The 26,375-nt window shown below is 38.8% G+C and overlaps 1 protein-coding gene across 3 annotated transcripts in view; it reads left to right on the top strand.

Moving 5' to 3' along the window:
• The first annotated feature begins 1,543 nt into the window (after nucleotides 1-1,543).
• The window catches only part of adamts3 (ADAM metallopeptidase with thrombospondin type 1 motif, 3), a 126,955-nt gene continuing 102,123 nt past the window's right edge, over nucleotides 1,544-26,375 (top strand). For all 3 annotated transcript variants that reach the window (XM_089130146.1, XM_089130145.1, XM_039649975.2), the window contains exons 1-4: nucleotides 1,544-1,919; nucleotides 3,019-3,043; nucleotides 3,738-4,138; nucleotides 24,824-24,980. In XM_089130146.1, the coding sequence (XP_088986272.1) occupies nucleotides 1,854-1,919; nucleotides 3,019-3,043; nucleotides 3,738-4,138; nucleotides 24,824-24,980 (649 nt within the window). In that variant the 5' untranslated portion in view covers nucleotides 1,544-1,853. The remainder of the gene's footprint in view (nucleotides 1,920-3,018; nucleotides 3,044-3,737; nucleotides 4,139-24,823; nucleotides 24,981-26,375) is intronic.

Below are 26,375 nucleotides of genomic sequence, written 5' to 3'. Positions count from 1 at the left end.
GTTTCATTGACCACTTTACAACCTCATTTCTCAGCTGGAGTCTGCTTTACAGAGCCAAAGCTTAGGCACAAAACAAAAGGGTTGCTGACATTCAATTTTACCTTCCTATAAAAGCTTCAGAGTGCATGGACCTGAGTGCAGACAGATTCTCAGGACCTCTGAGCACCTCTTTAATCAACGATAACAATACTGCTGGAATTTCATATACCATTTCAGCAGCAGACCGGTAACACTTGGAGGGAAGCCAGAGTTAGGACCACAGGGAAAGAGAAACACTGTGATTCTATGAGTGTTGTCCATTGAAGAGTTGCATGTATCATATATTTCATTCCAGAAATAAGAACAAATTTTTTACAGAAGTAAATAGATAAAACAGTGTATTGTGAATGTCATATCTTACAGTAATTTTACAGTTACGCACTTCAAATTCTTAGGTTAAAATTAAGTTAAAAAAAATTGGCTTTTGCTTGTATTGTAAAACATACAAAAACTGCTTTTTTTTTTTGTAGACAGTCGACACTTAACATGAGATATTATTGAGTGATTTGGTCTGGGAACATACTCAGACAGTGGAAGGCATGCCTAAATTGGGATGAGGGAAACATAAGGTCTACAGATGTGAAGGTGATCAGATTACCTCTGCTTACAACTCACCTGTAATGCATTTGAACTGACACATGGCCTTGAAGGCATCAGAAAGACCTGGAATAGTGTGGAAGAGAAGAAACAAAGGTACGAACTGCAGGTGGTCTTTGCATGGATATGAGGAACAAAATTGCTGGTAGCCCAGTGTTATTTTGGCTAAGATGTAAAAAATTAATTCATTAAAAAGTGCTAAACAAAATTGTCTTACAGACTCAGACAACAAAAAGGTTGAGAAAAGTGATAAGAAGAGATGAGAGGTTCTGTTATTATGTTCGGGAATGGAACCACTGCCAATTTCCTCCAAACAGTCGGTTATTATATCAGTTTTTTTTTCTTTTTTACTTCTCAGAGGTATTGACACATTCCTCAGAAAGAAACAGCAGAAATTAGTTGTTTAACCCAGTAGTTTTTGTCTAGAATAAAGACCTTGTAGAAGGCAATGACATGTTGATTGAGATGGGAGAGGCATGTATTCTCTGCTGTTGAATACAAAACAAATCATTTTAAAACACTCCAAGCTGTAATATTATATTTGTTTTAATAAAAGTCTATCAACTTACTTGAAAAAAACAAACAAACAAACAAAAAAAAAAAACAATACAAATGAACAGATTTTAACTCCGAACATATTGAAATCAAAACTAGCGATATTTTATGCCATGCAATATTATTATGTTAGGCAGTTAATATAACATGAGCAGACAGTTTACCTCTGTAGGATCTCAGACCTCTTCTGACTTCAATAGCTCCACTATTCACACCAGCTAGCTTTGACAAAAGCATCACCATGTGTTTTCTTTGGATATTCCTTTTCTTCTTCTCCCCCCACCCACCATGTGCTTCCCTGGGAAAGGGTAGACAGAGACGTCACTGTAGGGCTGGTCTGTAGTTTATTAGTCAGCGCGAAGTGCCAGGTTAGAACTCAGACAAGGCTCTGTCCAGCCAGCTCAACTCAACTTGACCACCTCAGTTCTTCAGAGGGATGTCTTTCCTATAAGTTTAACAAACTGAGGCATTGACCCAAGTTCTACAACTTTTAACTTTATTCATTAGCCTACTCTTTGCTTACTTTTTAACCAGTCTTTAAATGTGTCTTGTTTAAGAATTAGTGCGCAACACTTTTAAAGAAGACAGGCGCGCAGTGAAACATCCACACTTGGATTATAGTTTCTGTTTCTCGTCTTTCAGTTGAGAAAACCCGACTCGTGATGGTTGTCCTGTCACTTAGGTTACTAATGGTAGGAGTTGTAGTATGTCTGACTTCAGCTCTTCTGGTAAGTATTAATGATTTACTGTTCTGCACGTAAAGTTGTATGAAAGTGATCTGTAAGTGAAAGCTCGCGGGACATTAGAATTCAAATAAATCTGAAATTTAAACTGGTTTTTAAGAATATCTACACCAGTGTTGTGTGTATTTTGTCTGTTCGTATTATGCAGAGTTCGTAGAGAAAACGTATCAATACTAGAGAGAACCTTGCGCATTTTAGGAGTGTTCACAGCTGTCAAATCAATAGCCAAACTGTCCGAAAGTTGGCATGGCAGAAAACACGTGAAATATGGCAAGCTGTTTTCATATTTATTCCTTTAAACGAACAAGCACATAATTCATTTGTTGATTAAATAATAGTATCTACTTGTAATTATTTGTTAGTGACAAACTATTATGCTTTTCCATAGATTTCTTTGCAGGTATGTGGTTCAGATATGGACTATTCACAGCTTATGTGCATTTGGTTGTGCTATTACCTAGTTTTCATCCTCTATTTATTAATAGCCCATTTCCATTTTCCATTTTTTTAATTAATTTATTTATTTTTGCTAAAACTAATGAAACTATAATTTAGCCATTTTGACTAGTAGTTACACAAGAAATGTTACTAATAACAGTTGGAATGGGATACTAATGTCAGAAAATCTGAAATGTATACTTGCAACAATCTGGATGCTAATACCAGTAATTACTAGTAGATCTAATGAATAGAATAATAGTAAAACTAGATAATGGAGCAACAGTTAGAGAACTTGTTGGAAGTGAATAGTTTATATTTGAACCACAGTAACAATAACAAAGGAAGAGTTGCTTATTCCTTTGCTTCTGGTCACTATTGGGTTTCATCCTAGAAACTGAAATTAAGTAGTAGCCTAACATAAAAATAGATACCTATTAGTTTAAAGGAATACATGTAATAATGGCTTGCCACAAATGCAGTAATTGAAATTGAAAGTTAAATTTCAGATTTATACTCTTGATAGTTTTACATCCAGTATGGTTTCTCTCGTTCTACCAATGGCCTTTCTCAGATTTTTTGTAAATGTCTTTGCAGCATTTTTTATGCATCGTCTCTTTATCTCTTTGTTCTCTCTTTCTTGCAGGCTGGTGAAATTAAAGATAAAAAAGGTAAAGTATACAACCTTGTGGTCCCCAAACTTTGTCCAATTATATTGTGCTTGTTTTGTTTCTCAAATTGTTTTGCAGGATGAAAGTAATTTTATAACTTTTGATGCTTTAATAATTTATGTACAGCTTCAAAGTAAGAGAGCACAGTAGTGTTTAACTGTTATTATTTGCATTTTCTCCTCTCAATGTTTAATGACAAATATTTCAATCAGAAAATTAACCAGAATTGTTAATGCACCCTGGGCACCCTAAAAGATAATGCAAGCCAATAGAACTTTTAACAGACATTAACACCTATAATAATAGTCTCTTAATTAAATTTGGGAATGACAAGCTAATTGCACATGACAATACATTGTTTAGTCAGCTTACAATCATTTATTTTGTTTCTCTTTTTTAATGAACAGTGGGATCACTTTAAGAAGTTGATTGTTCACCATAAAAACTCACACTTGATCCCATACATTTAAGTAAACTCAAAGTAGTGTCAACATCACAACCTGCAGCGATGAGTTTAGTGCACTTTTTCAACCACTTTGAATTTAACTACTGATGTAGAAAATCTTATTTTTTTATTATTCAAAAATGGACTCATTAGACTAGAGCAATTATTTCTCAGGCAGAGGACTTGCATGTATTTACATTTCTAATATAATCAAGATAAATTCTACATGTTTGTCTTCTGTTTTATCAGACTCATTGAAGATCCGTTTGAAAGATTATGGCCTCATTACTCCCATCAGTACGGATGCAGAGGGACACTACCTCTCGCATCTTCTCTCAGCCAATCACAAGCAGCGTGTGAAGCGCGAGCTTTTGGAAGGGTCAACGGAAGCGGTAGACAGACTATTCTTTAACATCACTGTCTTTGGCAAGGAATTCCACCTCCGATTACATCCCAACCAAAGATTAGTGGCTCCCGGATCTATGGTGGAATGGCATGATGAAATCGAAATAGCTGGGAATGCAACTGAGAATGGAACCCGCTCAGAGAGAATACTTAGAAGGGAGTTGCTGAAAACAGACTGCACTTTTATAGGGGACATCACGGATGTGCCTGGAGCTTCTGTTGCTATAAACAACTGTGATGGACTGGTGAGTGTTGTTTCCTTCCAAGTAGATTACTTCTATTACTTTTGAAATGAACTTGGCACAGGGCCTGGCACAAATGACAAAATGTAACGGAAACTGCAAAGTGTTGGATTTGTGTAGTTAGTATAATGGCTTACAATCTATTTTGGCCTATTTTCGTAATTCATAATGCCAATGCAGTTTGGTTTGTAAACTTTTATGGAAATCCTCACTGGCATTTAGTGGTGAGTCATTCCTTTCCACCCCCTCCCACATAATATTTAAAGTTTGCATTATGTTTGGCATTTTCTTTATTTCTATACTATAAAGGGACAGCTCACTCCTTCGTCTACTAACTCTCATGACTCTCAAAACAAGCAATAGAGCAATATTACATTTCATATTCAATATAAACAAATATAAACCAACGTTATGTTAGACTGCGAAAATATATACAAGCAGTCCAGAGCCATTTGTTAAATTACAAGCCCTCTAAAGCCATCCAATAGCTTTGTGTGAGAAATGGTCTGAAAGTTATTCAGAAGTTTTCAAATATTGCTTATAGCTCAAATGAAAAGTGATTCATTTCCTTTTCAGCCGATACTGTGGTGAGGATGGTACAAATCCACTCACCTGGTAGTTTACAAATCAGATCATTCATGGAAATTGTGCATTGTGCTGTGTGTATTTTGGTCTTTCCACTTCCTCACAAACGACTATGTGAGCTTGAGGCTAGTGTACAGAGTGATACGCAAGTTGAGTGCGTATCACTGCGTTTCAGAGTTGAGTGAACTGTGGATCACCCCGGGAAGCTGACAAATAGGATGAAGCTGCTCTCCCCAGGGCCTGTCTAACATCAGAGGAAAGCTTTGCTCTTCAACAATAAATAGAGAGGTCAAATTGGGAAAATCAATTTCGCATAGACTTCCAATAGACAATTTACAAAAAGATATTTTGTACAGCCATGTAAAAGAAGCTGTTTGTCAGATATTAATAGCATTTTGAGTGGATGCTTTATTTTTTAGGATGCAATAAAACCATAGAAATTTGACTAAATATGACTTGCGAATGACATGCTGTCTTTGCTCTGACCACCTCAGTAAAAAAAACAAAACAAAACAAAACAAAAAACTTAAATCAATCAATAATAAAGATAATCAGACTACTTTTACTGCATGCTGTATATTTGTTATTTTTGTAGCCTGCTAGAACAACTCAATTGAAAGTCGTGTTTTCTCACTAGTCATTATATTGATTCAGATCTTGATTCAGTAACTGCTCTGGGGTGCATTTCCCAAAAGCATTGTTTGCCAATATGGTCGCAAATTCCATCATTATCAACATCATTATCATAGTTTAAGGAGTCTGTTTCCTGAAACCATAGTTCCAAGGAACATTCGCAAACAGCACCGCAAAGTTGTGTGGTCTGAACGACAGCTAGTTTCTTGTTTGCTTGACATGTGGACTTAATAAATTCTTATCTTGAACAAAATAAGCAAGCTGACATTAAGTAGAATCTATATATTTTATTTAGAATGTATACAAATTTCATTAACATCTCTTAGTTTATCAATAGATAAAAAACACCATTGTTGAGTGTGCATGTGCGTATGTGCTCTAGTACGCAGGAAGGAACCTATGTTTGAAACTGGAAAAAAGCAAAAAAAAAAAAAAAAAAAGAAAAAGTAAGTAGTCCTCAGATGCCCGTAATTTATAGAAAAACATCAACGGATTCATTAGAAGTAGTTATTACATCACCACCTGCGATCACCACCATCACCACCAACATGGTTGAACTAAAAATTTGCAACATTCTTGAGTAGCTGGTTGATTTCTTTAATGATGCATTGTTCTACGGTAGTTAAGCAAGCCCCCTGATGATTTCTAAGATTCGTTCAATAAATTTGTCAAACCAATTTAAATTGGTCATTCATGACTTTTTGCAATTCTTTTTTAATGATCACTAAATTACTGCTTAAAAGTTGAATTTGCTCATTAATTGGTCTACACTGCATGCTATATGTTTTTATGATAGCACTTTATTTTGATGGTCCCTTTTGAACATTCTGAAGTAACTTTGCAACTACATGTCAACTAACTCTCATTAGAGTATTAATTGACTGTCTGCTTAATATCTGCTAACTCATTAATGTGATGCTCCTCCAGCAGACATTCTACTGACTATAATTAACTTTGCAACTTATTCTACCCCTAACCCTACCAGTAATACTCTACTAACACTCTAGTGAGAGTTAGTAGAGATGTAGGTGCAACGTTACTTACTGTATAGTCAACTAAATGTGTTAAAGGGACCATCCAAATAAAGTGAAACCGTTTTGATTACAGCCCACAAAGGCCCTTAAATAGAATTTTTTTCTCACTAGACATTATAGTGAGTCAGATTCAGTATTATCTCAGGCTTATTCAGTGAAGGATTCATCAGACTTGTACATACTGTGTAAGCTGAACCATTCCATTTGAACTGACTTCTTTAGACTTCTTTAGACATTTTCCTTCAGCTCTGAATGATTAAATTGTCTTAATATAAAATCAGATTCAGTGCTATTGTGTGACAATCTTTCATGTAAAGTGGCACACAGAGTCGACACGAAGATATGTTTCACTGGTCTTAATTACAGCCACCGTGGATCTTGAAGTCTTCACATGTAGCCCGTGAAGCAGTTATTTCCTCTCTGAGCCGAAAGGTTGTGGGGGTTGGAGGGATGATTTTAGCTGGGGGAGGAGGAGGAGTGGGAGGCTCACTTACATGACACAGGCATGTTTCAGGCTTGTGAACATTCCTCTGCAAGTGGAGAAAAGTGAACGGTTCTGTTTCTGCTTAGCAACTCAACAAGGTATCGGAATGCCAGCAGAAATACTTTGGTAGAAATATCAAAGATCCAAGCCGTTACCCATTACCTTTCCACTTGGGACCAAAAATGGGTCAGCACTCCCAAAGTAATGGGAATGATCCTTTGATAATCTACAGCTCTGTGTCACTCATAGCTTGGCCTCTTTAATGCATACTGCTATAGTCTGTGGCCAGGGTGCTGAATGAGGCTCCTTACTCATTGATGATCAGAGCTGGCAGTGTTACTGAACTCCTGGCTAAGCTTCACACGTGAGGCTGGCTCTGAGCCAGAACTTCATCCCCAATGCACCTTTGTCTTTTAAGGATTTAAAAAAAAAATCTGTTATTATTATCTTTTTTTATATAATATTATTGTTAGTGGCAAGGGTGTGTAGTGTATTGTTATTAGGGGTGTCACAATTCTCCAAATCCTCGATTCGATTACATTTTCGATTCTAAGGTCACGGTTAGGTCACGATTTTTATCAATCAATTTTAATTTTAAGGTCACGATTTTTATCAATCGGCCAATCAGGATGCTCTCAACTGAAATCTGAGAGAGCAGGGCGGCCAATGGCCAATATAAAGCCGATATTTATATTTTTAATTATATATATACACAGTTTATATGTATATATCAATATTTCATTTAATCTGGTAATGCACTGATAATCATATTATTATTATTATTTATTTTTTTTTTACTTTAACTTTTGACAAGGTAACGCTAATTTTACATACAGCACACATTAAAAGCGACATAAATATGACGCAGTGGACAACTGGATATAGCACATCATATTTTGAAATAAAGGATTTAAAATGTATCGATCGCCTCTACTGTGAAGCTGATCTTCTGTTCGCATTCACTCACTGCGCACGGACCATCACTCGCACAACACGTTTATGCCAGCTACAAATGCACACTTACAAGATACCACCAAGTTGGATTCGATTAAATCTGCAAGGTTTGTGAAATTAAATGTTTATTAGATATTCAGAGATTTGTTTATATGATGTAGATGCGCATTTGCTGAATGTTGATTGTTGACGGTAAATGAGAAAGTATTTTAGGCAGATTGTTTGCCTTTTTTGTTACAAATTACAGACACATTACTTCTTCACATACCATTTACTTTATTTGATTACCAGTTCTGTAGCCCCCAGTTCTGTCAAACAAAGTATTAGATATGACTGACAGAGATCGAGAACTAATGAAGACGGAGAATGAGTGAGCGCTGTGTGATGACTGATCAGGCAGGCGTTCTCTTCTCAGGCGCGGGTGTTCTCGGCACCACCCATCAAAATAAAAGTCCCGCTTCCAACACATTGGCCAATCAGAAAAAACGTATCGGCCGTGGCGATATATCGGTCAACCACTAAATAAGAGACATGTTTCAAAAACATGAAAAAATCTCACAGGCTTCAAACTTTTGAACAATAGTGTAATGTGCAACCACATTTTTTTATTTATTCATCAAAAGAATCACTCATAAGAGCTATTAGTTATTCATATGTTGTTTCAGTAACTGAATAGATTCAGTAAACGATTCATAATCTAATATGAAAATTATTTCTTTAGCTGTGACTTTTAGTAAAATATTTAGTGATTTTGGAGGGAGCAGGAAACTGCTGTTATCACAGCCTGGTTAGGATGCATGTTGGAGTTGCAGTTAAGAGAGGAAAACTGTGCTGTTTTTTTTTAAATTATTTATCAAGTTCAGACACAGTGGCTGCACGACCTACATCAAACAGAAGTGCTAGTGACCAATCAGTGTATGAGACCTGAACTGTCACAAGTGGGTGTAAGCTGTTTTAAGAGCAAACATATCTCTGCTTTCTGACATCTCTGGCACACCAGTGTGTGTCCCACCCTTTACTCAGTGGATCACTCACTGTGTTCTTAACGCTCCAGACTCTCACCATCTGGGACACAAACTGAAAAATGACAAATATGATTTATTGAGCATAAAAATAAAATATGGAATTGAAGAACAAAATGTTTCAACCAAAATATTATGCTTTTTAAACCTTACAACAAAATTGTCTCTGAGTCTGCCCTGATGGCTGCTGCAAAAGTGAGTCAAGAATTGTGGAAGATGTTGTTACATGTTCTTTGAATTCTGTTACCCGTATACATGGATAATAGAACAGATAGCCTTGCTGATAGAAAATGAATAGAACAGTTACCAGTTAAATAAATTGCGTCATCATTTACTCATAAACAGGTTGTTTTAAACCTCTTTGACCGTGAAGCATAGAAGTAGATATTCTGAAGACTGTACTGACCCCCCATTCCTTGACATTGAAATGAATAGAAAAATAAAGTTTTTCATCTTCAAAAAAGAAGGACCTAACATAACAGTGTATTGCGCATATGACTCGTTTTATGAAACCATACAAGCTTTGTGTGTGAAAGCCGGGACCAACATTTACGTTCACTGACAACCTTCACCTCCACAGTGCTGTTAACCACTCAAGACTTGATCTTGAGAACTGGATTAATCAGAATCATGTTTTTCATGAATCGGACATCTCTACATTTCTTTTGAAATTTCTTGAGAATTTGGTTGGATGTCAAGATATTATGGGAATAAATAATTCATATTATCCCTTGAATATTGACCCTTCTATAGCATCTCTCTCTCACACTGTGTGTGTGTGTGTGTGTGTGTGAAATAGCTTGGGAAAGAGCGTAAAAACAATCTTCAAAAGAAATCCTTTTGAGCTCCATAGAAGAAAGAAACTCACACATGTTTGGAGTAACATAAGGATGTATAAATTATGACTGGATTTTCATTGTTGGGCGAAAAGGAAAGCTATATTACTTTCTTATACCATACTACTTTCATGTTATCACTGTAAAGCTGCTTTGATACAATCTGTATTGTGAAAAGCGCTATATAAATAAATGTGACTTGACTTGACTATATTATTGAGAGAGCGCTTGAGGGAAAGAGAGTACAGCAAGCTTTCTGTGCTATCATACCTATCAGAAGTTGTTGCTTTCCATTAAAAGAGCAGCATTAGCTTGAGTTTCACTCCTTAACTCTGTTTAAACTTTGCAAACTCAGGTGAGGCTTTTATTCAGTCCAACACCAGTTTAAACTCAGAAACCATCCTTCTGGGAACACAAACATTCTTCACCAAACATTGGCTGAACTCAGTGACTTCAACTTTAGCATCTCAGCTTGAAATCAGGTAACATTTGGATCATAACAGGATGTCCTGATTTTAACTGTTACCTCAGTTCTGCTAGTGTTTTTACAGCTAAAGAAATTCAGCCATGTGAAAGAAACTAAAGGCCCATTCTATGTTCCTCAATGCACTTTAAAATGCAGCAAAATTATGTTTTTAGAGTGCAAAACGCAAATGAACTGGCAGTAGTCCCAAAAGACTTCCATTACACAAAGAATTATGTAAAGCGACAAAGATAGACTGGAGAAAACAGATGCTTCAATATTTGGATTAGACTCAAATGCCCAATTTACATTTAATAAGCCTCTTGTCCTCTCTCAGAAAGAGAGGCCCTTAGTCCATCTTCAGTATGATTTAAGCATTTGTGAAAAAACGTCTGTATATGCTTCAGTTATACAGAAGACGGCATGTTGGGATTTAGCATATCCAGAAAAAAAGGTTGCCTTTGACTGAGAAAGAAACCAAGCCAGTTCCTTCCCCCTGAGAAGTACACCCGTACACAAGAGTTGTATTCACTAATAGTTATTGATGTACTTTGTTGATTCAGCCGAGGACTTGCCTGTTGCAGAGGCTTGACCCCTGAGCTGTTTTGGTGTATGGTTTAAGGTTGACGAGGGGAGGTGTTGGAGGATATGCAGAGTCAACTTGTTTCTTTAGGTTTGCTGCAGGAGAGGCCAGAGACTACCAACTCTAGCCCTGTGTGTTTGGCTGGTTTTATTGATGTTTTATTATTTTTTTTATATACATGTTTAATCATAACTAGTTTAAGTTGTCATTGCTCTGAATGTTGGGCCCTGTTTACCAACAGTGCTTGGGTTATATTTGAAGAGTTCAGATGCAAAAGCCTCTAAGTGCCATTTGAAATTTTCTTCTAGAGTGATCATTTTTATCAAGCTTGTATATTTAAGTTCAGTGATTTCACTTAAATGGCAATGATAATTACCTATTAATTGTTATTTAAGTGAAATTACTGAACTAAAATATACAAGTTTGATAAATATCATCATTAAAGAAGAAAATTTCAAATGGCATTTAGAGGCTTTTGCATCTGAACTCTTCATTTGGAGTTAAATGTCCTTTCACACTGAGTGTGACGCGATGAAGCTAAGCAAATTGCAGATGAACACTAGCTTGGTTAAAACCAGACCATTCTCAGTTGTAACTGAGTTATGGTCTGGCAAATCATCATAGACAAATCTTTTCCAGAAGGGCGTCACCAATGGACATCGCGGATAGACCGATAAAGGAGATGACGTATGCAGAGCGAAAGAGAAACATCTCCGAGTGTTGTTCTTTGCTTGGTTTTTAACAAAAAGGAAACGTTCAAATCGATTAAAACAGACGCAATAGCTGATTCGAACGAGTGATGTTCGAAGGCAGCATCCATCTTTGTAATGTAGGCTAATGTAAGCTTTGTAATGCCTTGTAATGCTTTGTAATGCCACTCAACATCCATTATCTTCTCTCTTCTGGTGTGGTGAAGTGTTAGAGTCCCAGCGAAGTGATGAGTCCCAGCTTATTAAGACCCCAGTAATAATCAATCAAACATTAATTCATCGAACAATCTTTATAAGTTTATAGTTATTCTATAATTATATAGTCATAATTAATTCGTAAACATATTTATGCTTGTATCATATTTGTTATCAAAGTTTTTTTTTGTAGAAATAAGAAATATAGTTGATGGTGAATAAAAAAAAAACATTATCTCTGAATGCTATAGCTGTATACTCTGCTAAGCTAACTAAAATACACTAAGAACGAGAAATGTTTAATTATACAATCTATAGCTTTGGTTTAATACTTATATATAACTCAAATAAGTATATATTAAATAATACATATAATAAAGTGATATCTGATTTGTAACCAGCCACTAAAGTGATTACCCATAAACGTGATTTGTTAGTGGTATAAACTAGTGATTTCTTTTTACTTAGTAAATGCCCCCAGTACTAGCATTATACGCTAAACAGTTTTTAGAGATACAACTCTTTACATTAGATTATCATGAAAACAAATCTTAGAGAACGGTTGACTAGGTACCGATGTTTTATTAGACCAAAGGTTGATTTTGCACCGGAGTTCTCCACACATCGATTCACTTCAGGAGGCCTTTATTAACACCCTTTATTAGAGTCATGTGGAGCTCCTTTACGATGGATAGATGGACTTCAAAACAGAAATGGCCATTCACTGTAATTATTAAGATTTGGAGAGCCAGGGAATTTTTTTTTTATATAACTCTGATTGCATTTGTCTGAAAGAAGAATGCCATATACCTTGGCTCCAGACTTACTTTTCCGTGTTATGCAGGGCAGGCTACACAAATATTGATCATGACATTGTTAGCCTCTTGTCATGTTAGCCACATGTCATACACTGTACATTTAACTTACACTTATTGTGACTTAATTCCTAATTGGCACGTTTCACCATCAGTTTGCAATGCGCGCGATGTGTACATTCGTTAATAAATAAACTGCAAGTGTCTTGTGGAAGAACATTGTAGCCAGAGCGACTTCTCTCCGTTAATGTCAATGGTGAGTCAAAGCAGGCACTGGAGCCGACCCCAGGATAAAATAGTCTGAACATAAACACTTATTATAGATGCACTGTAGTGATTCAGGATAAGTCAAAAACATGGTTTGAAAAATGGATTCATGACGTACTCGTTAATTTTGAACATACGGACTGCAGCTGCTTATACAACAGCGTTCTGTTGCGCATAGTGAATTTGTATATGATCATGCGCTCGCACAAGTGTGACCACATAAGATTTAACTCGCACATTCTCAAAAAAATGGTCGCAGTCTGGAACCCTGTATACACATAGGATGACTTGAGGGTAAGTAAATCATAGGCTAATTTTCATTTTTAGGTGTACTATCCCTTTAAGGAAATTGTGCGCTGACATTTTGATGTGTGTGTGTGTGTGCGTGTGTTTGTGTGTGTTCTTTTTCCTTCCATTCCCTTATAATTTGAGCATCTGTAACAGTACTTTGGATGGTTTCCTTTGCTTACTGAAATTTAGTGAGGCACTTTTCTTTGTAAAGCAACTTTACAATATGTATTGTAAACGAGCTACAAATAAATTAGCTGATATAATATAAATTGTGACACACAGTATACATTTTGTGATATGTATTTGTCATTAAAATGTGTAAGTTATTCAATTATATCAATTCAGTTCAATACCTATTATAATGACTCATATGCTAGGTAGTGGAAATAAGAAAACGGTACTAAAAAGTATAGTGTAAATGTGATTATTATGTTAATTTTCCTACACCTAAAACAATTTTGCTTCACTCTGTTTATTTTGATTTTCCTTCCTCGAAATACAGAGATTCCTCTTTTACTCTCTGGGTTGGATGACTTACATTTTTTCGGCGAAAGAAATTAACTGGTGTAACTTTTTAAAAGTTCCTTTTTAAAGGAGGGATGAAAATGGCAGGTAATGATGACGAAGGTTTACACACATTTCTAAACCAAACACACCTTTAAACAACATGGCGGGTGAAAGGTAGCAGTGTCTCGGCTGAATTCATGCTTTTTTGAAAGCGGCAGTACCTCTTTTTTTAAATAAAGCACATTCAGACTGGCTCCTTAAGAGGTTTAGACTGGAGTGCCGTCTTAGAAAACTGGACCCCTTCAGCTGAATCCCATATGTTTGTCTTGGCCCATAGCTGGTGTCTGCTTGGCGGGCGCTGATGCTGGGGATATTAAACTGATGGAACACAGGTCTCTTGATCCCTTTCGAGGGCTGCTATTTAGGTAAAGGCAAGAGGCTCTCTCCATCCACCTGTGATTGTCTGCTTCATAAAACAAGTTGCTTTGTGGTTGGTGTAGGTAATGGGGCGTTCATAGAGGTGACTACCCTGTGTCTTCCTTGTTTTTTTTTTTTTTTTTTTACTGGTTCTGTCACCTCAGAGATGTGTTTAATGTTTTTAGGGCTGGATGTAAAAGTGTTTTTTTTTTTTTTTTGTATGGTAGTAGTTCATTGAATGTGATCAGCTTTAATATTTATCTACCACAGTGTTCAGCCACAGACGTATATGGAGGACTGTTTGTTTTGTATTTCTTTTTCAGTATTCTCTGAAATGGGTTTCTTGGATAAAAAGAGCCTAAGTACTTGCATATTAATCAAACTATATAAATAAAATACATTTATAAAAATACAAAATACATCCATATTATTTTAGCTTGAGGACTTTAGATTCAGTCCAGTGTTGGTATACTGGACTAGTGGTTCCTTACTACAAAACATTGGATTTAGTTTTTACCCTTACGCCCATTTCACACATACTCTGTTTGTAGTGCGTATGTGGTGCATATTTTTTTCCGTACCCATGTTAACAGTTTAGAGCCTTCACACTGCATGCGGATGCGGTCGGGCGATCCATTCCTGGTGCTGTGTGTTTACAGCAGTGCATTGATCGTTTACGCACAGAGTCTATTTTTGCTGGGCTGCAACCATTGAATTACAGTGACAGTGCACGGTCTGAGGTCAAAATGAACACTGATTGACCCGAAAATGGAGTAGTTTCATCAGGAATGCATTTAATTCAATAAAATGTAGTAATCTCACCATAAATGTATTTAATTAAATACTAATTTTCAAATTTTTATTTTTAAGACCGAGGTTTTAAGCAAGGAAAACGTCTCGGGTTATGACTATAACCCTTGTTCCCTGAGAAGGGAACAAGACACTGCTTCGAGAATCGACATTCGCTTTCGAGGGAACTCTACACTGCATCGAGAATCGACACTTTGGGGAACGCTTTGGTGGCCCACTAGGCCACGCACCGAATAGGCCTGTCCCGGAGTGAAACTGTTTAGGCACTCAGCAAGGACCTAGCATGTGTGCTCCAGGTGTACTAGGAAGGTGAAGACTGTAAAGCCTGATAAAAGTATGTGGAGTAGCGCAGCCGGCTGCCTCACAGATCTCCTGTAGAGGTACTCCCGAAAGGAGGGCCCAAGAGGAAGCCATGCCTCTAGTTGAATGAGCCCTCATGGCAAGGTGAAGGCAATTCGCGCACCTTGTAAGCCTCAGTAATAGTCTAAACAATCCAATTACTAATGGTTTGCTTGGATGTCGGGAGTCCCTTCTTAGGTGACCCAAAACATACTAATAATTGGTCCGACCTTCTCCAAGAAGGGGACCTTTCAAGGTACATGCTCAAAGCTCTGACGGGGCTGAGCAAATGAAGCTTCTCTTCTTCTTCCGACACATGAGGTGGAGGATGGAATGCCTGAAGGACTGTAGATCGAGCCGTATTAGATTGAACTTTAGGCACGTAGCCCAGACTCGGGTGCAAAAAAGCTTTTACTCTGCCAGGGGCAAACTCCAAGCAAGCTGGTGTCACTGCCAGGGCTTGGAGATCTCCCACCCTCTTAAGTGAGGTAATAGCTAAGAGAAAAAAAAATAGCGTTAAATCCTAGGCGAAGCCGAATCTAAAGGTTCGAAAGGGGCCAGGGATAACCCTTCCAGAACTATTGCCAGGTCCCTGGCCGGAACCCTGGACCTGGTTGCCGGTCTCATCCTCCAAGTACCGCGGAGAAACCAAATGACCAACTGGTGCCTCCCCAGAGGCCCATCACTTAACGGTGCGCGGAAAGCCGCAATAGCAGCCACGTACACCTTAAGCGTGGAAGGGGAGAGACCCGCAGAGAAACGATCTTGAAGAAATTCCAGAACTGAAGCCACCGGGCAGTTAACTGGATCTAACTCTTGTTCTCTACACCAAGGGACAAACACATTCCACTTGAGGCCATATAATATCCTAGTAGATGGAGCCCTAGAGCTAAGTATGGTTTCAACCACTGGTGATAGACCAGCATTCAGGTACTGAACCCCCTCAGAGGCCAGACCTACAGCTTCCACAGCTCCGGGTGAGGGTGGAAGATTGTGCCCGACAGATCCCTCCTCAGAGGAATCTGCGATGGCGGAGCTATCAGGAGTGAAATTATGTCTGAAAACCATACTCGGGTCGGCCACATTGGGGCAATCAGAAGTAGACTGATGCCCTCTTGACGGACCCCTTTCCAGGACTCCCGGGAGCAGAGCGATCGGGGGAAAAGCGTACAGGCGAAGCCTCGGCCAGGCCTGTACCATGGCATCCAACCCCAGTGGGGCTGGATGTGAGAGGGAGAACCAAAGTGGACAGTGGGACGTCTCTCAAGACAATAGATCCACTTCCATTGGTCCAAACCTCTCCCATATCAACTTCACCACACCTGGATGAAGTCTCCATTCCCGGGCCTCAGCCCCTGCCTCGACAAGATGTCTGCTCCCTGATTCTGAACCCCCGGAATATACATTGTTTTGATTGACAGTATTTTCCCTTGGGACCCAAGAATAATCTGATGCGCCAGTCTGTACAGTCTGAAACGGTTTTCCGGCGACATGACGCTCCCAGCACTGGCTGGATAGGAACCAAGGTTTCTTCCAAATTACCAGAGAACGAAGTCATCTGCGCGTAACTCTGATCATCCGGAACAGATTCCCCTTGAGGGAAAAACCCTTGGCTCTCAGCCACCACTGAAGGGGGCCTCATGTGTAGAATGCCCAAATGTATAATGTTGGATGCCGCTATCATGAGGCCCAGCAGTCTTTGAAACTGCTTTACAGTGATGGCCTGGTCTAGCTTTATCCCAGACACCTTGGCCAGTATGGATTCAATACGAGCGGGAGATATACATGCCTGCATTGTAACCGAATTCCATTTCATGCCCAGAAGAGAAGTCTTCTGAACTGGGTCCAACACATTTTTCTTAGTGTTGAGTCTCAACCCTCGATTCTAATTTTGGCCAAGGATTTTTTCAGCCTCTCGAGACTGGCCTCTGGTGTTTTTCGAGCACCCTTCTCGACTGCCTGACGCAGAAGACCGGCAGGCTGTAGTCGATACGGTTTCGTGACAGTCACTGATGCTCTTTTTTTTCTCTCGAGGAAAAACGACGCAGAGTGCACTCTAATAGAAAGTGCTTCACTGTCTGCACAAGCAGCTCCCTCGAGAGCTGAATAACGAGGGCAGGGATGCACACATCTTTTAATTGTTTGCTGGCCATTTCTAGTTCAAACTGAGTGACAAACAACACCAAATAAGACAGACAGTTTTTCAACACAGAGCGCTTGCTGAAGAGCGAAAGCTAGTGTGTGTTGTGACAGCGTCACTTTTATACTTCCGGGTATGTCGTCACATGTCACGTCACGACGCAACACCAATCAGGATTGAATTAGTTTCATTCATACTTCAGAGGCGGACGCTTAGGGAGCATCCCCAAAGTGTCGATTCTCGATGCAGTGTAGAGTTCCCTCGAAAGGGAACTACAATTTACCTCAACTAGGACGTAATGAACGACACTCGTCTCATTTGTGGTGGTGGAAAAACAAGTTATTTGACATGCAAGATTTATCGTATTAAAATTTAAATGCAAAAGAAAGGGCTGGATATTTGTCAATTTTAAGTTTTAATTTAAAATGTTTGCAATTTTAATATAAGTACATGGTTAAATATTTGACCATTTGCTTGAGCAACTTAATATATATAGAAGAAATGCATGGAATTATAGGCCTACGTTCTTTAAATTGTGTTTAAACGTGCATATATCCATTCAAGTTTGTATATGTACAAAGAGGATCGTAATGCTGACAATTTTTTTTTAAATAAATGTTGCTGCATAACTTCTGGATTTGAAATAAAAATAGTATGTATTTGTGGTTCAGCCGTGGATCAGTTATGCACTGCAAACGTAGAATATGTCAAAGCAATATAGCGCGTGTGTGCGCTGGATACATACTGCAAACAGAGTATGTGGGAAACGGGCGTCATTCAGGAGTACAACACATTGCTTAAAAAATGTTCAAAAAGCGTCTTCTTCTTCATCTTCCCATTTTCCAAAAGTCTTTTTCAAGTGAGTGCTCTTCCAGACAAACAGGAGATGGCTGATGCTGTGTATGCTGAGCTGGTTAGTGTTATGGAACGTGCCATAGCTGCACGTTGGAGAAGAGTGTTTTTTTCCTTGATCATAAAACCACCAGCTCATATGAGCCTTTCATTTATTTCCAATCTCATAATGAGATCAACAGGACATGGAAGAACCCAAACTCTTTCCGTATCCACCAACATCAGCTTGTCTCGCTGATGTTGAATCCCTTTCACCTCTAGAGTCACTGGCAGTCCCGCACCCTGTTACAATTATCAGGGGCAGATGGTGTTACTCCCCCGTTGACTCTGGGTTGTTTTGAGTACTCCATTTTCAGCTCTGTATCAATCTACCTCACGCAATGATTGCTTGGGCTGAGCGGAGATTTCTAATCTTTTTTTTCTGGTTCTGGAATCACGCTCCCTTGTAGCCAGAGCATTGCCATGAGCTGACACCCATGCATATAGATGGTAGGCCCTTCAATCTGGGGCCTCCACTAGGCAGAGTGGCGGATGTTGTACTCCCCTGCATTAAGGGTATTGCTTTGTTGCTTTGGCAATGTGATTAGGTACCAGGATGATGTAGGCACTGTTTAAACAGCTTTTCTGCCAATGAAAGCTCAGTGGTTAGGTAGGCCTTAGCAGACCTCCTTGACCTGGCAGCCCCCAAGAGGGCTCTTCAGCCCAGCTTACCTCAGTTGGTTGTCTTTAGTAGTTCAGGCAGCAAACTCACTGATGGGTAGTAGGCCTTAACATGCCTCCTCAGAGGTGGGTCCCAACATTGTGGGACATACATTATGGACATGACCATGTAGCTAGTCACATCCTGTGGATGAGCCCAATAATATGCTAAAATAGCATGGTTCCCAACAGTGTTTGTTGTAGCTGAATAGACTTGCTATCAACTAGTAGGCCTGACCAGGCCTCCCTGATAGGTGAGTCCCCAGCAGTGGTTGGCCTTAACAGTAGTTAGTCACCTTCATAAGAAGACTTTCAGGAGCCTGGCTCAGTGTTTGTTGTAGCTGAATAGACTTGCTATCAACTAGTAGGCCTGACCAGGCCTCCCTGATAGGTGAGTCCCCAGCAGTGGTTGGCCTTAACAGTAGTTAGTCTCCTTCATAAGAAGACTTTCAGGAGCCTGGCTTAAAAAGGCCACTCTGAGACTGGGCCCCATGACTGGCTGGCCTCAGCAGGCCGCCTTGGGACTGTCACCCAGATTCAGGGCTCATAACAACCAATTGCTTAGACTGCTATCAGATAGTAGGCCTCTTCGGGTCTCCCTTAAGGTGAATTCCCACCTAGGATGGATATCAGATTGTAGGCCTCACCAGGCCTCCCTGTAGGCGAGTTGCCACATATAATGGTTATCAGGTAGTAGGCCTCACTAGGCCTCCCTTTGAGTAGTTTCCCAGAAGTGCTGGGTTCAGGAATCTAGTGGCCATTTGCTATCAGTTCAGCTGGCCTTATTAGGCAGCTGCTTGAAGGCGAGCTTGCCCCCTGGCTCGACTAAAGTGTCAAGTCAAGTCAAGTCGATTCAAATATATTTATATAGTGCTTTTCACAATACAGATTGTATCAAAGCTGCTTCACAATATCAATCAAGACAACTTAACAGTGTTTGTTTATTCATGGAAAAAAAGACAATCAAGTTTGGTAGAGCTGATCAATGATGGGTCATTTAATTTGAATTTCCCCAACTGAGCAAGCCAAAGGCAACAGTGGCAAGGAACCTAAAAACTCCATCAAGTGACCCGATGGTGTACTAAAACTCCATCAGATGACCCTATGGAGAAAAAAAAAACCTTGGGAGAACCCAGGCTCAGTTGGGGGCCAGTTCTCCTCTGGCATTTGTGAATTAGAGGCCAAATTTACAGTAACTGTAAGATAAAAAAATTCACATGAATGCCTGGCTAAATAAATGCATCTTTAGTCTAGCTTTAAACTGGGAGAGCAAGTCTGAGCAATGAACAATATCATGAAGGCTATTCCAGAGCTTCGGAGCTAAATGTGAAAATGCTGGATTTCTGGATATCCTAGGAATGACCAGAAGCCTCAAATTTAGTGATCTTAAAGAGCGCGGTAGGTTGTAGGGCGATAGAAGATCCGTTAAATAGACTGGAGCTAAACCATTTATAGCTTTATAAGTCAAAAGCAATACCTTGTAATTAATACGGAACTTTATAGGTAACCAATGAAGTGATGATAGAATCGGTGTTACATGATCATGTTTTCTTGATCTAGTAAGAACTCTAGCGGCTGCATTTTGGACTAACTGTAGCTTTCTTATTGAGGATGCAGGACAACCAGCTAATAAAGCATTACAGTAATCTAGTCTTGAGGTCATGAATGCATTAACTAACTTTGCTACGTAACATGCTATCTGTCTCTGATGCAGAAATGTTTCTAAGGTGGAAAAAGGCTGTTTTTGTAACATATGAAATATGCTTTTCAAAAGACAGGTTGCAGTCTAATGTAACACCCAGGTCTTTTACAGCAGTGGATAAAGTAACAGGGCATCCTAATATGTTAAAATCATGCTGCGAAAGTTTTTGTGGACGGTTTTTAGAACCGATAAGTATTACCTCTGTCTTGTCTGGATTTAATAAAAGAAAGTTATGCGTCATCCAATCTTTAATATCTTTAACACAATCTGTCAATTTGAATAATTTAGCGTATTCATCTGGCCGTGACGAAATATATATTTGAGTGTCATCAGCATAACAATGGAAACTAATTCCATGTTTCCTTATTACCTAGTGGCAGCATATACAGTATATTGAGAATAATGAAAGGGCCTAACACAGGCCTGATAAGTGTTCATTCTCTGCTACTGGTTCCCTCTCTTTTTCCTGCTTACAGCCTGGTTTGCCTACCAGGCGGACCATGTGCTCCCCTCACCAAGGGTCACTATGAGCATGCAGACTCATGAGTCTGGTCAGATGGTCGTAGGCCTCTTGTAAGACCTCCCAGTTAGATTAGTTCTTAGCCTTATCAGGCCTCCTCGGTGCTTTGAAACATAAGCGCTGGGTCGATCCGTGGATCGAGCAGAGTAACTCCCCTCGCTAGCAAGGGTTGCAGGCACTGTGCTGAGATCTGGGCCGAGTGGTTCACTGCTAGCTTTGCAGTCCCTCGGGTTGGATGCCTTACCTAAAGCCAAGTAAATATACATTCATGAAATTTAATATTTTGTCTTTCATCACTATAAAAGTTTGCCTATCTTCAGAAAAAAATATTAACAATATCAACGATTTGAGCTGGGGACCTCTGGTTGAGTTGACACTGAATGACCCAGCAGTGTGTTTGGATTCAGGATCGCTAACAGTATACCACTGCTCTTGTATTTTGAACTTGTTTTGACCCAATAGCTAAGAACAAAAAATAACTACACTGCAAGTATATAAGGACCTTTAAGCAACTTGCAATTATCAAAAATATATAATAATATCAACATGTCTTAACAGCTGTGATGCCTGATTAAGTGATTCAACTTGACCCATGTAACTTTTTTGACTATTATTGGATGATCATTAGCTTTACTGATTGATTGACAGTTAAAGGTTAGTGCACAACAGTTTAGAGTTAGATTTTGAGTATTTGTCTATATTGGCATCCACACAAAGGCAGTAGCATCTTACATGGTTAAACAGTACTTGAGAACAATGTTTTGTTTCTCCTTCTGCTGTCCTCTTGCTTTCCTTGTAGACTTATCAAGAAATGATTCTTGCCAGAAATGGACATTAATTTACTTTTAGTTTACATGATTCTCAGTGCAATATTGTGCAAAGATACTCCCTCTCCTCAAGTCAAACAGTTTGTCAGTGGTTCAGGTGGTTGGTACAGTGACCTGTGGGTCTGCAGGAAAGTGTGTTGAACATTTATGTTTGGGGCATACTGATTCTGTATTCATGCACATAAATTGCACAGCCTATTTACTTGCCTCTGGCTGTTTGATAGAAACTGGGTATGATTTTCATAACAATACATAATCATCTTGTGTTATTGTGACTTTTCGATTCACATGGTGCAATTGTTCAGCTTTAGGAATCTGTTACTCTTCTGATGCATTTTAAATTGGCCTACAAGCCAAAAATGACTTTTGAAGCATAGAGTTTTTTTGAAATTGATTCAGGCATGGAGGAAGGTTAAGGTAAAAAAAAATTCTTGAGCGCACAGGATGGTGCTGAGAAGAGGTGGCCAGGTTATAACTAGGAAAGAGTGGACTGAGAGAAAGAGAGAGCGCTAGTCTTTCAGCACATTCCAAAGCACGGTCTCTGAGAGGCTGTTCTGTGTCAAGGAGGCCGGCTCTGGGGCTGGAGGTAAAACTGAGAGGCTGTTCAGAAGAGCAATGAGGTCGGTCCATGCACACACACTTGACACACTACTGTACATTTGAACACTCACCCAATCACATGCACAGAGCTGAATACGCAGTTGAGCGTACGATGAACTCCCACCACAGAAGTGAGCACATGCACGATTACATATTGCAAGTCAAGATTGTTTGGCATCTTCATGTCAGTATGATTTGTTTGTGACTTAGCTATATGCTCCCAATTATGTTGTACACGAGTTGAAACACACATAATGCACTAATATAATGGTGAAAATGCTTCTATTTTGCACTATTTATCATATAATGGTACGTGCACTTTTACACATTGATTGTACTGAAATGTGTGTTGGCATTGCCTGTACACAACCATCATATAATGATAAAAATCCATCCAGTGTTTTTTTTCTAATCTCCTTATATGTTTTTCCCTGTCTCAAATCGAGGCGCCTGACCGTGCGACGTCACACGGTCAGATGCCCCTCCCACGATTGTTAATTGACAGCAGCGTTTCAATACAGATTCACCCTGAGCGAGCTGTCATCAGAGTTCGCCATTGTTGATACGCTGGAGCAGAATGGCATCTAAGCAATTGTGGTGTTCTGTTCTTGGGTGTAATAATGAACGCAGCAGTCATTTTAATGTTCCTAAATGCGAAGCGTTGAAGACGCAGTGGTTGAGTTTTGTTTTCAAAGGGAATATTCCCCACAAGCAACGTCAATGCTTTCATGTTCGCGTGAATCATTTTTCACCAGACTGCTTTATAAAATGAGGGTCAGTATAAAGCAAATTTTGCTAAAAAGCTGTTCCTAAAAAAATGAATTTGTACCAACTATTCATGTCCCGGCTGCACATTTGGAAGAAGTGAGTGTAAAGTTTTATTAACCTTTATATTAATGTTTGCAAATCGCGAAAAAAACAAAAACAAAAAACAAAACAAAACAAAAACATGACTATTAACTGTAACATTAAACTGTCAATAAACTATACATTAGTGAACACATAGCATTCGTATCTCACTACTCTACCCTGCTAGTACATACAAAGATAGATCAAAGTGACATTAGGTTAACCAACCATTCAGAAATGTCCTGTTCGAGCCAAAGGTACATTAATGCAAGATCGTTTCGCCACCAGGGGTCGCTTACCTCTTACAATAACAAAGGCACATATTAAAGGGTAACTAAACCCCTGGTCAGAGCCTGACTCCACCCACTGGCAATATTTGAAAATGCTGAAAAAGTGGGCAGACCCCAGCGGAGATAGAGGGGACGAAATAGATGCTAAAACACTCTATCCTGATCGTTTTCAATACTCACAATTCCAATTCCTGACTCCCTACAGTGGTTTTTATATTGCCAAGGGCGTAGCTCGTGTGGTGAGCTGAAACCTGCATACGTCACGAAGTGCGGAACATCCAATAGTAAAATTCAACTGCAGTAGCCACCGTTCAACCTGTAGAGGGCATCACTAAGACGTTTTTACACCATATATTGTAGAAATAGAACACACAAATGTCAAAAAAGTTACTCGAATCAATGACTGGTATTAATAAAGATCCATTCTTACAGATCATTAACTAAAAAAAGTTGGTTAAGTGTTTACTCTTTAATGACGTAACACAGCGCTGCTTCACTTGCTCTAACGGTTAACATTACACTATCACACTAAACTGCATTTGTGTGTGTTGAATGTTGTTAGGTTGTTTGTTGGTTGTATGAGACTAAGCTAGATTAATATTAGAGAATAACATACAGATCATATTCTAACTTTTCATCATGTTAAACTATATAACATTGATTAGTTTTATATAGATTAATTTGCTCACCTGTTTGCTCAAGTAACATGCAACACTCATGTCTCTGTCAAGTCGAAGTTAGTCGCGGACGTGGAGTTCTCGGCGTCTTGCAAGATGATGATTTTTAGTCCTGATTTTTAGTTTTAGTCCTCTTTTTGTCTGATACACACTGGACTGTTTTCTATCTGAAAAATGTAGGCTATGATTGCATAACTTAGAAGGAATGTTTGTAGGTGAGGCACATGTTCGGTACCTGTACAAAAGTTGTGACTTACCGTATGTTAGATGAAACGATAAATGTAAATGAGGGGATAAGGGTTAAGTGATAAATAGAGCATCTACCCTCCCACCATACGATGGATTTTGGCATGGGCCTTGCATTTTGTGGTGAGACTTATTGTAACCAATGAAGTCATCTACATTTCAGTCACATACATGACAGCCAATTATTGTCAAATACATGAACATATTTCATTTGTACACTCAAAACTGCTATTGTAAATAACAGTAGTTATTGGACAATTCTCTAGGGAGGTCCTTGGCTAGACAGACTTCAATTTTCTATTAATTTCTGATAACAGTTGGTCTTTTTTTGTTCTCCAAAGGCGGGCATGATTCGTACTGATTCTGATGAGTACTTCATTGAGCCTCTGGAGCGAGGAACACAGGAACACGAGGAGAGAGGAAGAGTGCATGTGGTTTATCGAAGGTCTGCAGTATTACAAGCTCCTTCAGACATCTCCTTGGATTACCAGCCAATCCGTACGTATCACTGGTTTATTAAAGTCTTGTGTGCATCTGTTGATTCTAGCCTTGTCCCATTTCCTGTGTATGCATTGGGCTTATAGGGTTTTCCACAGCATTAAATAATGCTTGATTTGAAAGCAAAAAAAATAAAAAAAATAATATATATATATATATATATATACACAATTATAATATATATATATATATATATATATATATATATATTATATTGCCTTTGCTCAAATGAAATCCAATGAAATCAAATGCATTCTGGCAATTTTTAGAAATGGCATACTAAAGCATGCCAGAAACTCTGAAGTAAGACATTCTTTGTTGGTGGGCCAGCCCATTATTGCTTAACAGCATCTTACCAACCAGATCACATAAACCTTTTTACAAACCGCCATCAGGGTGTGTGAATGACTGACAGCACTTTCAATTCACAGCCTTTCAATTCACAACTTTTTTTTGTTGAAGTAATTTTATAATCACGTTCGAACAGTGGGAGACTCTGGGAAGTCAAGCCCTTTGTGCGGTCACGACCTTTCAAGATTTCCTCTCAATTCAGTCACTTCTAAAGAGTCAAGTGCTTGTGTGGTTGTAGCGGTTGCCATGGTGATGTGATGGCATTCCATTGTCCCAGGTGGGAAACATGCCATAGGCAGAGATGATTCCGCTCTCGCTCCTGTTGCTTAGATAGCCACAGCGTGCTGCTTATAAGATGAGGAAAACTCTTCTCTGTTTGGCCAGCAGACCTTGAAGTTATTGCCACTATTAAACCTATTATGTACTACTTTTAAAACTTAACAAATGTTTAGCCGCATGTGAATTGCATAAAAAAATATGAGAATAAAATAAAAGAATAAAATAGAAAAATAAACTCATTTACTCAACCTCAGGTTGTTCCAAACCTGTATGATTTTCTTTCTTTTGCTGAACACAAAAGTAGATATTTTAAATAACATGGGTAACCAAACATTTGATGTTGCCTTCCACAGTAGAAGTTAAATGGTTCCATCAACTGTTTGGTAACTTACATTCTTGCAGCAATTATTATTATTATGAGTAAATTATGACATAATTTTAATCATTTAGATTTTTTGGAAGAACTATCCTTTTAAGCTAAGTTGCTTGTTCACTGTATAGGAATAGCTCTATTTTAACATGGTATCCTCTTTATGGTGGCTGGTCTCATGAACATAAAAATATAATGATCTAAAGAGACTCAATTGCATATGTCTTATTCAGCTTTTTTTTCCTAAAACATCTCCACTGAGCTCATTCAAACTGTGGCCAGGTAAGCTGTGAAGGTCCAAGAGAAGATAGAAAGTTAATTCCGCTTTGCTTCTTAACCTCACGTTATGTGTTATTTGAACTCCTGTGTGGTACACAGGTCAGCTGCTCATCTCC

Source organism: Pimephales promelas, chromosome 4 (genome assembly GCF_988280905.1).
Source record: "Pimephales promelas chromosome 4, fPimPro1.hap1.1, whole genome shotgun sequence".
NCBI lineage: Eukaryota > Metazoa > Chordata > Actinopteri > Cypriniformes > Leuciscidae > Pimephales > Pimephales promelas.
This window is presented reverse-complemented; position numbering and strand designations above follow the sequence as displayed.